This window comes from Liolophura sinensis, chromosome 7, assembly GCF_032854445.1.
Source record: "Liolophura sinensis isolate JHLJ2023 chromosome 7, CUHK_Ljap_v2, whole genome shotgun sequence".
Lineage (NCBI taxonomy): Eukaryota > Metazoa > Mollusca > Polyplacophora > Chitonida > Chitonidae > Liolophura > Liolophura sinensis.
This window is the reverse complement of record NC_088301.1, coordinates 11,211,934-11,228,143: the sequence shown is the minus strand read 5'-3', so window position 1 is coordinate 11,228,143 and position 16,210 is coordinate 11,211,934. Positions and strand designations below refer to the sequence as shown.

The 16,210-nt window shown below is 39.5% G+C and overlaps 2 protein-coding genes across 2 annotated transcripts; one reads left to right on the top strand and one right to left on the bottom strand.

The window, feature by feature from the left end:
• Positions 1-5: 5 nt before the first annotated feature.
• Positions 6-10,534, bottom strand: LOC135470299 (WD repeat domain-containing protein 83-like). Its single transcript, XM_064749155.1, has 7 exons — positions 10,223-10,534; positions 9,630-9,854; positions 9,193-9,305; positions 4,199-4,331; positions 3,218-3,326; positions 2,053-2,167; positions 6-1,073 (listed from the first exon to the last, which is right to left on the bottom strand). Exons 1-7 carry the CDS (start codon positions 10,302-10,304, stop codon positions 933-935), a joined length of 918 nt encoding a protein of 305 aa, XP_064605225.1. The 5' UTR covers positions 10,305-10,534; the 3' UTR covers positions 6-932.
• A 283-nt stretch (positions 10,535-10,817) lies between these two features.
• LOC135471124 (protein mago nashi homolog) lies at positions 10,818-15,988 on the top strand. The gene is made up of 5 exons (XM_064750203.1): positions 10,818-10,940; positions 12,063-12,121; positions 14,122-14,232; positions 14,672-14,754; positions 15,528-15,988. Exons 1-5 carry the CDS (start codon positions 10,847-10,849, stop codon positions 15,625-15,627), a joined length of 447 nt encoding a protein of 148 aa, XP_064606273.1. The 5' UTR covers positions 10,818-10,846; the 3' UTR covers positions 15,628-15,988.
• The last annotated feature ends 222 nt before the right edge of the window (positions 15,989-16,210 follow it).

The window sequence follows — 16,210 nt, the reverse complement described above, 5'->3', positions numbered from 1 at the left end:
ATATATATATATATATATACTCGTGTTTGGATGGCAATTGGCATTATTGTTCCATTTTATCCTGTAAAACATGCACATCCCGCATCACTTGTTGCCAAATGTAATTATAGCTCAGATATTTTGTTACATGTTCTATTTTGTTGGTGTTGTGAATCTTATTATTTACAAGGTAATATGATAAAGAATGGCAAGCTGCTGGAACGTGTTACCCTCAGAGAGGCTCACATGGCAAACTCAGATACCCCAGGTTTTTTAACTGCTGAGTTTGTTACTTTCTACATCATACTGAGAATATACAAGAATACTGAAACACTCAGTTGTTCAGACTTGTTTTTCAACTATATCGGTTGATTCCAGTAGAGTTAAGACTCAATCCAGCCAGAATTTTCACCAATCTTGATTTAAAGTTTGGTAAGTAAGAATGCTCTTTCAGAAGAACATGAAGGCCTTAAAATCATGATTTTCATGTCAAAACTTCAGTTTTTATGGCAAGAAAGTAATCAAACTTAATTTGAACACAATCTCCAAATCTTCTCAATGGCATGTCAACAGACTCTACATCCCTGAATCGGCATGTCAAGAGACTCCTCTTTTCACTGGCACATAAAGAACCCCATGAGCATGGAGATTCATCCCTGGCAAGCCATGGGATGCCACATCTCTCTGGCATGTGAAAAAGACTCCACATGTCTTTAATGTCACGTCAAGAAACTTCACACCTCCTCACTGGCATGTCAAGGGACTTCGCAACTGCTTTGTGGCAAGTGTAGATTTTAGAACCTGCATCTCCTGAAGGGCATCTTTAAGACTATAGGGTTATAGTCTCCTCACTCGCAGTACATGTCCACCTCGCCTAGCATGTATGCTTAGCCTTTATATGACGTCACTGTCAGGTTTAGACATCACTTGCATCGAAAGACTTAGACTACAGTTCATGTCGCTTCACTGGCATCTTTAGACTTCCACACGTAGACACTTGGTCCCACAGCTGTGAGCAGACAGTTCTCTGTAGGATGGTGAGACATTGAGTGGACGACACCTTTACCATGGTCTAGCTTTTGCACAATCTTGGCCTGCAAAATATCACAGACATGACTATATATTCAAACATTTTTATCATTTAGCTAAAGTCTAAATCCAGTTGCTGTGGCCATTCATCATATAATCAAAGTATGTTTGCTTACAACAACAATCATGAAAACAGAAGTTTATAAGATTTGTATTTGACATCATACTTAAGGACGCTTCACTTAAAGCACTGAACCTCAAGAGGTACCCAACATCCTGACAGCCACAGCAGCAAGAGATGGATTTGAACCTATGACCATTGGTCATGGGTTAGTTGACTACAGCGGTCCATTTGGTGAAACAGTTGCAAATTGCCTCCAGCGTAGTAGGTTAGCACGCTAGCACAGCGTAATGACCCAGGAGCCACTCACCAATGCAGTCACTGTGAGTTCAAGTCCAGCTCATGCTGGCTTCCTCTCCGGCCGTAAGTTGGAAGGTTTACCAGTAACCTGTGGATGGTCGTGAGTTTCCGCTGGGCTCTGCCTGGTGTCCACTCACCATAATGCTGACTGCCGTCGCATAAGTGAAATATTCTTGTGTATGCCATAAAACACCAATCAAATAAATAAATAAATACTAAACAGTACAAAAGCATGCTAAGTGTAGTTTTGCAACAGCTTTGTAAAAGATGTCCCAGATGGAGGCTATTACACCACACAGCCATCCAGGGCTCTTGCTAATAAATGTTTATTTACTTGTCTATAGTTCAATGCCATATTCAAGAAAATTTCATTTCAGTGACAAGTTTTAAAGGTGAAGGAAACTGGCAAGGATATGGTAAACCACCAGCCTTTAGCAAGTTGCTCATACACTTTCTCATGACATGACATACACACTCTATATTGGTAAACAAAATGGTCTTCAACAAAATCAACCTCACATGTTTTGCTGACCGATTTTCTAACCAAGGCCCTATAAGCGCTCTCTACTTCTCTTCAACAAAGCCTCACAAACAGTGAGAGTGTGCCAACAAAATAGTCTTACCTCCAGGAGGTCCCAGATGTAGACACTTCCATCTTCTGAGCCACTCATTACATGTGTGTCCATGCTGTTCAAACAGTTGTCTATCTTATAATCACTGTTCTTATGGCCTGTGTATCTGCAAAGGCAAATAAAAGATGATTTAACATAAATCACATATTCATCAGTGGATTGCTTTCTTGCATGTTACATCAGCTCTTTGAGAGAAAAAATGTATTGTATTTCTAATACTGAATGAATGAATGAATGCTTGCAAAAAAACTTTCAGTCATATGACGACGAGGAGTCCTTAGGTGTGTGTACTATATATACCATGTCTTCTAGTGGCAGGGTCTTCTTGTGGCAGGGTAAGTCCGTGTCACCAAGGGTGCTGCAGTCATTGAAGTATCATGCCGAAGACACTAGACATGACATGACACCACACCCAGTCACATTATACTAACACTGGGCCAACCAGTCCTGTTTTCTTGCCCTGACCTCTCAGTGCTGAGTGCCAAGTGAGGCAGCAACAAAAAACATTTTTAAAGTCTTTGGTTTGACCTGACTATTTCTATTTCTAAGTCTATTTCTAGTACCATCGGTCTGAAACATACTGGACAAGAATTTATGGCGCAGATGGATTGACAGAGAACTATGTCGAGAAATGAAAAATATTGGAAAAATGTAATTGCACACGTGTGGAAACACAGCTTTATGCATCCAGTACAGTCACAACTATGTGACAGTGTACATGTACAGTTGCATGTACATTTATGTAATGTTTTGAATCTAATATTGTTTGCCATCTGAGCAACTGCTATCAAAGCCATCAGTAACACTTCAGCCAGTACTTCAGCTCCAGGTGTACATAAACCTGAAATGCTATAATAATGTATTTATTTGTTTATTTGACTGTTTCTCTAATGCCATATTCAAGAAGTATTCACCTGAGTATGTGATGATGATAAGTTTTATAGGTGGCGGAATGCCAGGATAAACCACAGACCTCTTGTAAGTTACTGATGAAGTTTCCCATAACATTAAAAGGAAAGCTTTTAATAATGTATAAATGCAAATGACAAATATATACATATATATATATATATATCTGATTTACTAAACAACTGTTTAACAAAAGGAAGACATGAACAGAAAACAGATGTGCCTATGTGGTGTTCGCTTCGCTTACTCATTCAGCATTTCCCCAGTATCCTTGTCAAGCAGCCTTAGTGTGTTGTCCAGGCTGCTGACCAGTGTACACTGACCATCTCTGGTAAAACTCACACTGGTCACTGGCTCTGAAAACACAAAAGAAATGTCTAAATGACAGCCACCAATTTGACGCAATTAGCCCCAGGAGCAGTAAAGTTTCCCATCACCAAATTGGTAAAGTGGGTTTGCTATAAAGTCTACTGGTCCACATTTCCTAGGTTTTGTGGGTAAGGTCTCGATGGTTAAGGTACTGTAATTCTTCAACCCTTTTACATGTTTGCAAGGTGTTTACTCAAGTATATTCTGAAGGCATTATTCTGTGTTGACTGCTAAAATTATACTTTTTGTGAAGCCCGTACACGCCAATCGAACCAATGTAGTTTTGTCTCCAAAAATGAAATTAAAAACATGCTTAAATCACACTGAAAGTTACTCTTTCCTATATGAACAGTTGGAGGAATAAGGGCAACAGTATTGCTGGTGATTAGGTGCCAGACTCCTGAGGTCGTTGGTTCAAAACTCATAGACAGTGGTCTCAGGCAATTTTCAGGACTAGAATCTGCGCTGAGCCCAAATAAGAGTGTAATCCCGAATAACAAAAAGCACTGTTACCTAAAACTACTGTCTAATTAACATCTATCTTAAAAAAAGTGGGGCCTCCGTGGCTCAGTTGGTTAGTGCTCTAGTGCAGCGTTATGACCCAGGAGTCTCTCACCAATGCGGTCGCTGTGAGTTCAAGTCCAGCTCATGCTGGCTTCCTCTCTGGTCGTATGTGGGAAGGTCTGTCAGCAACCTGCAGATGGTTGTGGGTTTTCCCTGGGCTCTGCCCGGTTTCCTCCCACCATAATGCTGGTCGCCATCGTATAAGTGAAATATTCTTGAGTACGGCATAAAACACCAATCAAATAAATAAATAAATCTTTAAAAAGTGTAGAGATGGCAAGAACTGTATACTCACTTCCTATACTATCAACTGCCATTTTGCCTTCTCTAAGATCATATCTTCTAACTCGTCCATCAGCGGAGCCTGTCAGGATTTCATGATCAGAGACTTGGATACATGTCACACTGTCCTTGGCCTCATCCAATACCTAAACAGACATGTACACAGACAGATTCAGTATTACACACACCACTACAGTTTGCTGCAACACTTTTTGTTCACCTGTAAGGAGTACAGGTGTAGCTTATGTCATACCCATAACTCTGCGTCTGCATCAACGTTGGTGTCAAATAACAGGGAAAGCAATGTTATAAAAAATGTCAGAGGTGGTATTTTATACAGTACTGCAGGGATTCAGCTCAGGGTTTGCACACATGTAGAGTACAATAGCACAAGGGGCATTGTTGATTCGCTGTGTGCATACTAAATACCACAAATTACAAAATTCATGACTTTGGGTGATGAGTATTAGAATCAATGTTAAAGTAAATGTTAAGGGTGGTATCTCAAACAGTACTGCATGTATTGACCTAAGTTTTACATGGTCATGAAACACAGTGACATGATGGGGATGTTCCATCACTGTGCATGTTAATTATCAAATTCACGACTTTAGTACTTTATGTAAGGTGCTGAAGTTTTGCATTCTGTCTCCTACAGGTGAGCCCTTTGGCAGCCTTGCTACCAAATCTAAGTTATTTCTCAGCTCTGAATGTTCTCAACAGGCAGAACAGCAAATGGGTGTGGAGGGAACCTGTTTGGAACATGTTCTGTCTGTTCTGGCTGGTGGGAAGCTGCAGGGGCAAAAATGATGTCACACCACTGACATTTGGTTGGCAACATTAATCAACCAGTGAGACGACAATCTCTTGTTTTCATTTCACTGATGCCTGTTTCCAGCACAAGTCTGGCACATGTCCAAAATTCTAAAATGAACTGGCTGCTACAAATTATCTTGCATCCAGTAACACACTTCATACGCTCAAACCAATCACAACTGTCAGCAAACAGTATACATGTAGTTGATAAGAGATGTCATTAAGATGCCAGGTATTCTGAAGACGCCACCAAGTTATTCCAACTATGATTTATTGAACGGTTTACTAAATTAATCTGGCTGGTAATTTGTTATCCTGTACCCATGAAGGATACACATACATCCATCTATAGACTGGGGAAACATGAAAGCATAGCATGTCTTCAGGTACATGATAAATCGGTTTTAAGGCCCAGTCACGCCTATACACACATGCCTTCGCCGAGGTGGTTAGCTCGCCAGTGTGTCTCAATGACCCAGGGGCCTATCATCAATGCAGTTGCTGTGAGTTCAAGTCCAGCTCATGCTGGTTTACTCTCCGGCCTACTGTGGGAAAGTCTGCCAGCAACCTGCAGATGGTTGTGAGTTTACTCCCACCATAATGCTGGTCGCCAACACATAAGTGAAGTATCCTTGAGTACGGGAGTAAGACATCAATCCAATAAATAAATATGACTAGTGAAGACAAGATGCGAGTGAAAATTGCGGGTTCTCGTTCCTAAGTCATGGGCTGATCATACGATAAGTCATTCTGAATCTAGGTGAATCTTCATGAACATCGTCAGCCAAGGTGTGGCAGGTGGCAGGCAATCAAAAGTTATCATTAACATATTAATCTTAACTGGTCAGGATTGATGTACAAGCAATGCAAATATTAAACTCATGAATAGTAGGCGTATTCTGTCACAGATTATCTGTGATATCAAGCCACCATGTAATTACCGCGAATAAATAGGAGTCCTGCAAAAGTGAGAGGGTTTCGATCACCGTACCTTCTCAATAATTTCTGACGCATTTTCAAAAAATGTATAACATGATGACTTGCGAGGGCTGTTGTCTTACGTCATACACTCTCTGTAGGGAGTAGGGGATGACCGGCAGCTGATAAGTGACAGCTGTCCATGCCTCAGTCACATCTGAGAGAGCCTCACCAGCTTGGCAAGACAGGGAGAGACGGTTTAGAAAGGTTCACTTTTTGTGTTTCTGTGGACTCAGCTGGATGTCAAGATGTAAAAAACAAGAGAAAAAAAAAACACTGAGCCCATGCAGATGGACTAAGCACATGTTTGTAATTACCGGCATTTCAGCCCACATCGTTGCCGCATGCCTACAACTCCTGCATTTGACACTATCAACATTCGGACTCTTCGACGAGTATGTGAAGTGGCTAGCTAATAACCACCAGTTCCTTCACTTTTGAGTCCATTTTTATCACAACAACATGTGGTGTGGGTTAGCTGAAAGTTGGGGGTGAGAGCCAAAAGTAGATGCAAGCTCATAAACATCACTTTAAACGGGATGTAGGGTTTTTTTTTCAATTTAATGCAATGAAAATACTAACATACTTTGCAAATGTCAAATTCAGTAAGAGGGAGAAATTTTGGACAGAAATCCGTAAAGAACAAAGTTAGTGTTGAAGCGTTAGTAACTTGTAGTGATTTTACCAGATGGACTCAACTGATACTGTGAGCCAGGCACTTGGAGACTGTTCTATTCACTGTAGGGGTGATCGACCAATCCAAATAAGGTGTTGGGGACTCACAGTAGGTAATCATTCAATCACCAATATATGTACCTGTAGGCCTGTCAATAACCTGAGAAAGCTACTTAAATATATAATATCAGTGGGACACATACAAGCTGTGAATTTCCATAATATTTTAATCAGGCTTTTTGTTGCGAGTTTGTTATCTGGTAATAATTTCTAAAGCCAGTACTTTTAGCAGTTGTTCTGCATGCAGTCTTGATTTTTACAGTCCATATACCCATATACACTTTGCATATTTTGTCTCACTAAGGTTCAACTGAAGAGTTTGTCAAGATACTTCAGTTTAATTGAAGTCGGAATGAACTGAGTGAGGTTTCCCAGGGATGGGTGTTGAGGTACCATGAAGCCATGTCATACCCTGCATTATTCGTAACTTTTGAGCACACCTTTAGAGTGATTAGTAGATAAATACAAAAGAGAATTTAGCAACTCTTCTCTTTAATTTAGACATTTATTAGGACACAAAACATATATGTTTAGGTCTTGCGTCTGGAAATGACTCCAGGGCCTGTCCTGTCCCAGACCTGTAGGTGCCAGATGAAATCTGCATGAATCGTATTCTCGTCCAGGAACTGAGAAATCAGGCCTTTCATCTTTTCAATTGGATCTAACAACTTGAACTTTGTTTTCTGAGCGAACACTGTTTATGTACTTTCTGTCAAATTAGTGATGCATTTCACAGCAATAAGTACTCAGGGCAATTAGGGGTCCATATTCTCTCATGGTCATCTGGTACATAACCAGTGAGCTATGAATTAAGGCGTTTAAAAGTATTACAAAGCCCTGTTTATCTAATTTTATCACATATATACCTGAATGTAAATACACTACTATCTTTTTTTTTGAAATACCCGTGGTAATATGTAACAAACCATCTTTTTTATAGTAATCTTAACAGGTTATGGATGGCCACCGTTCCCTTCCTCACTGAGTGTGTGAATGCTTGGGGTTTAACGTTGTACTCAACAATTTTTCAGTCATATGAAAATGAGTGAATGAGTGAGTGCTTGGGGTTTAACGTCGTACTCAACAATTTTTCAGTCATATGACGACAAAGGAATCATTAGGGTGTATGTAATGTGTCTCCTTGTTGCAGGACGGATATCCACCGCTCTTTTATCTAGTGCTGCTTCACTGAGACGACTTACCGAAGGCAAGTAAGCCGCCCCACCCAAGCCATTATACTGATACAGGTCAACCAGTCGTTGCACTATCCCCTTCATGCTGAACGCCAAACGAGAAAGTTACACCTTCCTCTTCCTTCCTCACTGAGACTAGCTGTCAGATGCAAGTCATGCTCCTGCCAAAACAGTCACGTGGTCAGTAATAAATGGAAAGTCTGCCTACAAGTCGGGCACTCGTGCTTTACTGCCACAGGTGCTTTATGCACTTACGTTAGGCAGCATTGTTAATTCAATGATTTGGATGACAATCATCCATGTTCCATTCTTATATAGGCTCCATACACAAGTGGAGAGGAAGACAAGAGGTGGGTAGATTCAAGACAATCCTGCGGGTATCCTGTACTCAGTAATTCATCTATATTACTGACTGGCTCAAATGACTTGACTCTAGACGACAATTTAAAAATATTAGAAAGTATTCACATTACATATCAACTACCCATAGATTTGACACTAATATTTATTTATTTATTTGATTGGTGTTTTATACCGTACTCAAGAATATTTCACTTATACAACCGCGGCCAGCATTATGATAGGAGGAAACTGGGCAGAGCCCAGGGGAAACCCGCAACCATCCGCAGGTTGCTGCCTGATCTCGACACTGATAAAGACCACACAACCACCACTTCAAATATTGGATAGCATAGTTTGTAGAACACAGTCAGAAAAACGTGTTTTTTTTTTGGTTTTTCTTTTTTTTTTTTGCCTTTTAAACAAGTGTGTATATTAAAAAAGGACATTGTGAGTTGTCGTATATAAGCTGTTGGGAAAGACTGGCATTATACATGTACGTGTAGGCCTGGTCAGGCATATACTACAGCTGGCATGCTTATAGCACCCACTGCTAGTGCCCCGTGGGCGACTCCTTTGATCTACCCGCTTACTTTTAGTGTGTCTCACTTAGCGAGTGTCTGTAATTATTGAGAAGGTACGGTAAGGTAAGTCTGTCGCGATTTGGAGTTTCTGGGTCTTTACATAAAAGGTATGGATGGGCCAGCGATCGCTTGACACCTCCTGAGGCAATGGCCTGTATTCTCTTGTACTGGAGACTATTGAGCAAGCAACAGCCCAAGGAAAACAGTTATCATGCTACTAATTTAAGCAAACAACTGGTTTTGTAAGAAACAAGCAATTCAGAAATATCTCTTGGGGGAAATACTATGGCACGTGAAACAAGGCATAGATTTAAATTTGTATGTGTCTCTCCATGGGATGAACAAAGTCCTTATACACAAACCTGAACTGGTTCCATCTTCCTGCTCTTGATGTCCCATACCCTCACACTGCCATCCACAGAACCAGACAGGATCAAAGTGGATTCCTCATTGAATCGGACACAGTTCACTTGACCTAACAACACAAAAGAGACACACATTTTTGCCCTCAGGTAAGTATATAAGATGCTAGTCATGCTGATACCTGAAACAGTTATGACAGGTGCACAGATGGTCACTTTCTTCACTGTGACAAAACTGTGACTTGTTTACTCAATACTAATCATTTGATTTATTTACTTATTGATCTATTTACTTGTTTGCAGATGTTTCAACTCATGTAACCAAAAGCAAATTTGATGCATTACAAAAACCTGGCTGCATGGGTTCAAGGCAAATTAAACTGCCAATCTATGATTATACACCCTGATCTAACACCAGAGCTAATTTGTATACCCACCCACGTGTCCTCGGTACTTCTTCAGGGCTTTTCCAGAGGCTACATCATACAGGATGACTGTTTTGTCCAGGCCACACGAGCAGATCTGACTGTTGTCACATGATGCTTGAGCATCCAGAACTTCATAACCATGACCTGCATATGTCTTTATCAAAAGAGAGCGGTGTGGGTTCCATAACTTTAGGCTTTTGTCACTTCCACATGTTATACAATAATTGCCATCCACTGTAAATCAAAAAATCAAACATTTAAAGCCAAATGCGCAATAAAATCTTAACTCAGTTGAGTTAGGGACAAGTAAAGTTAAGTGGTCTGTGGGATATTTCCCGCATCACATGGTAGTCATGCTGAAGCTCCCCGCATCTCCGTTTAATCACGTCCTGCCTTCTTTTGCCCTACTACAATGAGGTCTGCTGTCAGATCACTAAAGTTTCCTATACCCCATATATATGTCCTGTGTTTAGCGTAAATATGTGGTCGTTGTTTTCGTAAAACAATAAAAAAAATTCTGCCCACTTGCGGCAAACATTTAATAATTTAAAGAACAATCCCACGAAAATATTTCACTCCCCATCTCATTCCGTCTGACTTACCATTAAACCTAACAGCTCGCACAGCGCCTTGTTTACAGTCAATAAGATTGACCCTTTTCTCAGGCAGTGCCGTTCCTGTCATCTTTCTTCGATCCGTAGGCTTTGTTGCCTTCCTCGGGCTGAGGCTTTGGAGACTTTTAGGTGACGAAAACTGGCTTTGCAATAGAACACATATTGTTTACTGAAATTCAGTTTATTTCATGAATTTACTTGGGTTAACTGAGAAATGACATGTACTTTCAAAAACAAATCCACAAAAATAACCATGAATTCTATGCATTTCGTGGCCGTATAATTTCAACAGTCTGTGACCGTTTTTAGCCACAAACCCCAATAACCTTCAAAATTCAAATTACCCTAACAAATGTAATGTTTTGACCTAATTTCACATAAAACCGCAAACTCGTTGGCATTCACCCAAGGGTATAGACGTTTTGTGAAATATTTAACTTGATTTTTAATTAGTCCAATTACTTGACACATTAAATGTGAATTTCATACCATACACAGAATTTTAAAGATACAGGAAACAAGGGGAATAACTCTCTTAATCCGAACCTCGCGGAATACGTCTGTTCTAACTGCAAAAGTCTAAAGGGTTTGGACGACGAAAGGAAAGAAAGCATGTCGAGTTCGGGAGATTTTTACCTGCGGTATTATGTTGGCCACAAAGGAAAGTTTGGCCACGAATTCTTAGAATTCGAATTTAGGCCGACAGGTAAGTTCAATTCATGTTTTACACCTAACTGTAAAGTTGATTATAAGCTAGCATTTTGAAAGGTAATGAAGTTCGTCCCATTATGCCACTTGAAGCATTGGTTATGTAGTGACCATTTTTCGCTACCTAACCAAAAGCCTGTGTCTTTCATCACAATAATGAATTATGGTAATGGTTTTTGTAGGGAATTTTAAGGTTGAGGTTCCTGTAACGTGGTAGAGTAACGTCAGTTCATTGTAGAACCAGATTTTCCCAATGAACATCTGAGAAGGCAAAAATATCAGCCTACATTTTTTTCCCTTGTGCAAACTCTCTATTCAAACCAAGTCTATGGCTTTGTTTAGTGCAAATACACTTACCACAAGATTGCAAAGTCGCCTGAAAATCCGATCTAAGAATGGCTTGATCGAATTTACTGAGACTGCTGCCATCTTTAGCCAGGGTGATGTACTTACGCGATATTTAATATCCAGATCCACTTAATAAATGGTCTTACCATAAGCTAAGACAATCATGCACCTTTTGTAACCAATGATATGGCCCAGAGCTAGGTGTATGTACGTGCACCTAAGTAATGCCCAGCTTGGGTCTAGTCTAGACCCACAAGGAAAATTTCACTAAAATAAGAGCTTAAACCCTACCTTACCTTTGTCTGCACCATTTCCCTAAAACACCTGAAATGTGAATATGTCAAATCATCGGTAAACCATCCTTCAGCAGCAATCCAGTCCTCTGAACTTTCAAATCGAACAAGTCGAGCAGACATCCCACCATGTTTGTAATTCGAACTTTCGGCAGGGCGATGGACTGCAATAATTTTATCCCAACTAACATAATTGCATGCGATGTAGAGAGGATGTTGGCTGGGATAAAATTTTCACTGAGATTTCGAGCGTAACTTAAAGGCAACATCAATGAGTATGATGCATCCAAATGTAACTCGACCTACTGGGCAGTGTAGTCGGACTATGGCCTTGTTCTGTAGTGTACATTTGATTTTTGATTATGTTGTATAGGCCTAAATTTTAGTTAGAGTGTGTCTGTTTCCTTTTGATCATTCAAAATTGACTCTGACCTAAAGTTTTTCAAGTAGTGTATTATGTTCTTCCTTTTGATTTTCAGGAAAATTGAGATATGCCAACAACTCCAATTACAAAAATGACACAATGATCAGAAAAGAGGTAGGTGACCGCATGGCTTTGGCATTTTGGTCATTTTTGCGGACAATCTTGCAAGAGTCAATGAATTTTTCTAACAGGTGTAGCTGATTGAGAAGACCTGTCGTATACTCTGGATGTCGAGGATTTAAATCAGCGTATGGTAAATGACCTAAAGTTTCACACGTGAGTTACCGTCGTTTACTCACGATCTGAGTTGGCGGCAAGATGACGATAGAGAGTAATTAGTTGCCCCGCGCCCATTTCATTACTCTTCATGGAACTTGGCAGCTCTGGTTGCTGACATTCGCCACATGAGGTCAAGCCATTGACAGTGAGGTGTGCAGGTCTCCTGACTAGTAGGCATACTGTTCCGGAGTCAGGTGATTAAAGTCAAACCTTTAAATTCCAAACACTGTCTGAAAGTATGACCATGGCAAACAAGGAATGTACATGCATAGTGTACACTACAGACAAACAGATTATTCGGGTTAGGCCTACATGAAAGTCACCTCATGCCGTTATCCGGTGAATGGTTGTCTCCGTCCTCATTATGCAACGATGTGTTCAGATGTATTTTAGCTAAAAACAAATTTCACTGAGAAATATCTGTCATCAGCTTCCCGTGTCCATGTAATTTCAATTTAGTATGTCAGTCTACACGCACCACACACTTTGTTTCTTTACAGTTGGAACTGTTGTTCTATTGCAAAAGAGTTCCTTTTCCCACGTTTTTATATCAGGAAACTCCATTAAACACTGAAAACATACTCCAGGCAAGGTTTGTGAAAACTACCACGATTTATTTGTATCCATTTTCGGTAGCACTGTGTGCGAGTTCGGCATATCGGGAGAGAGGATTTGTTTGAGTTATCACATTTGGACCATCACTGCCTTTATAAACAAAATGGTTTATGATTTCTTATCTACAGTTTTGCTCAGACATGACTTACATGTTGCCAGGGACAGATAAGAAATATTATTTTGCCTTTCGCCAGGAAAAATCATTTGATCGATGTGTAGACACGTGGAAATTTCTAGTCCTGGGATGGTACATGCAGATGAAATCAATCTGTAGGACTCAAATTTCATCTGACTAGGCTCAATTAAATATTAAGTAAATTAAGTATTCATCTTTATGAAGTATGGGCGGAAGCTGACAGTCTTTCAAATGACGCCAGAATGAACAAGAAATGTTTAGCTGCAGCAGTGCAAGCACACGTGTGTAGGTGTCACTTTGATCACAATTTAACATCTTCATCTTGTCTGCTGGTAGGCCAAGTTTGCAAGCACGGATTCGCCTTGTGCTAAATTCTGCTACAGCTTTGTATACGGAGAGCCCCGCGGTTTAAAAATGGACATTTGAGACAACACTCCACATTCGTAAAGGTCCTGGGTAGTCACACCTAATCTCCACAGAGTTTTCTCCCAAATTCCCATTTATCCTAAAATAACAACCTGTTGTGAAGTGCATGTACTGAAATTATTATGACTAAAACTGAGGAAGACATGGACTGTTGGTGGTAGGGGCATAGACTAACTGCTCAGTGAAGCATGAGCTTGTTTATCATGTTCTTGAACTGTAAGTATAATCCCCTGACCACCCCCCAAAGTCCAAGAACCATAATCGACGTAATGGATCATGGGATAGACTTCCGAGTCCCAGAGTGAAACTCTAAGTCATTTACCGTATTTGATGATAAATCATCTTCCTTCTACATGTGTCTACAAAGTACCCATTGCAGTTTTATCATGGCTTTATTTTTGTCATATTTGACGATTCTAAAAGGATTCCTGTAGATTTGCTTGGCAAAGTATCCCAAAAGCAGTCCAAATGAAGGCTATGATGTATTTAAAAGCATTTAAACGATTTGCGATTTGAGATTTGGGGGATTTTTTTTTTTGTGAAAAAGCTAAAAGTTACCCACATAAATTTACAATCTTTATTGATGAATTTGAGCAGTACCATGTACACAGATGGGGCTGATATTTTGTAATTTGAAGTTATTATTTGATCTTTCCAGGCTTTTGTTCATAAATCTGTTATGGAAGAACTGAAGCGGATTATTGAAGACTCTGAAGTGATGCAAGAAGATGACAGTTTGTGGCCCTCACCTGACAGAGTTGGCCGACAGGTAAGTCTAGCTTTAAGTCATATAACTTGGTTGATTTGTGAGTGTGTCTTCCTAGGTGGGAGGGTGCAATCAATGACCATCCATAAGGTGCTAGCAGAACTTCCAACATTCAGCTGCAGAGGAAACCCGCACGAGCTAGACTTGAACTGGCAGCAAGCTCAAGGATCATTGTCACCACTATATGGCTGAAACGTTTGCCGATGCATTAAGCCATAATCATTCATCCTTGGATCATTGTGCTATGCTGGCACACTAACCACTTTGGCCACAGAGGCCTCTGCACAACAGTATACAACTATTTTTTTTTTTTTTTTTTTGCTCTTTCTTGAAGCAGATCTTACTAGGTTCATGTCTTCTTCAACACTGAAGGAGAATAGAATGGATAGAGAATAGAGAGTAGTAGTGTTCAGTTTCCATGTATTTATTTTTCATTGCACAGGAACTGGAAATTGTTATCGGAGATGAACACATCTCTTTCACAACTTCAAAGATCGGCTCGTTGGTTGATGTTAACCAGAGCAAGTGAGTATATCATCAGTTTTGTGGAAGCATTAAGTCAAGTGACTCAAAATAGTATATATCTTCAGCCTTTTCAACCACTGAAGCATGTTTTCAGCAGAAATGAATATGTTTAACATGAAAATGACCATAAAGATGATTTGTTTGTGTTACTATAGAGTCAGGCTTCGTGGAACTGTGCAAATTGTTTCTCTACAATCCATAATTTTCTCAGAATGTTGCAAATATTTACGTGCAAAGATGGTGGAAAAGGTTGAAGCATTAGGGTAGTTTTATCCCATTGCTGCTACAGTTATGATTATGAATTCTAACACAACATCTGCCTTAGGCCACTGTTTATAAATCATTGTTTTTCTTAAGCATTTTTCTACAAATATACAGATGCTTCAAACAATATTAAATTTCTGCCACCAAAAAATTATTTTTTTTTGGTAAATGCAAAGTGGAACAGAATCTAAATTAATAATAAATGACAATATTGTCTATTAGTCTGATGTTTATTTCCCATAAATATTAACAGCAAATGTTTGTTACAAATAAAACAAAATTTATTTCGGTTTTTCAATTTTTTTTCAAAATGGTGATTAATTGACATATGTGCTTAATTATTGGCCAAAAAACTTTAAAGAGCATTATGAGAAACAATTATCACCAGCCTTACCTACAGGAAAACAAATGATTAATGACCCATCCTTCAATATGTAGAGGTCAAATTAATTATCGCCCATCATTCATGTTTATGCATGTTATTAATCATTTGTTTGTTTTCACTTCAGAGACCCAGAGGGACTGAGGACGTTTTATTATCTGGTACAGGACCTCAAATGTCTCGTCTTCTCGCTGATTGGACTCCATTTTAAAATCAAGCCAATTTAAAGACTATGGTCACGTCAATAATTTTGTGAAAAGAAGTAGTGTTTATTGGAAGGACATCTCCATTGTTGCTTAAGGACACTTACTGTAGGTTAAGATCATGACAGTCACTGTTATAACTGTGTACAATATCTGTTATTTTCCAACACATGCAATTTGCTGCTATTCTTCATTTTGTTTTTCTCCATCCATCATGCATTGCCATTCCATGTGTTTTTTCTGAACTGCACAAAAAAGTTCAGAATAATTAACGTGGATAAACAAGAAAAGTTCATTCTTGGGGTACTCACGATCTTTTAACGAACATTCATTTTGTTTTTAGCTGTGTATTTGTGAATCATGAATAAAAACTGTAATAACCATATTTTGACTTCACGTGAAGTTTCATTAATGTGTACAAGGAAAATGGACACAGTCTGTACTTCATGTTACATACATGTATATTGACTTATTTATATATTTGATTGTTTTTTTACACCGTACTATAGAATATTTCCCGTTCACAACATCGGCCAGCATTATATTGAGACGAAACCGGGCAGAGCCCGGGGAAACCCACGACCATTTGCAGGTTGCCCAAGGCCTT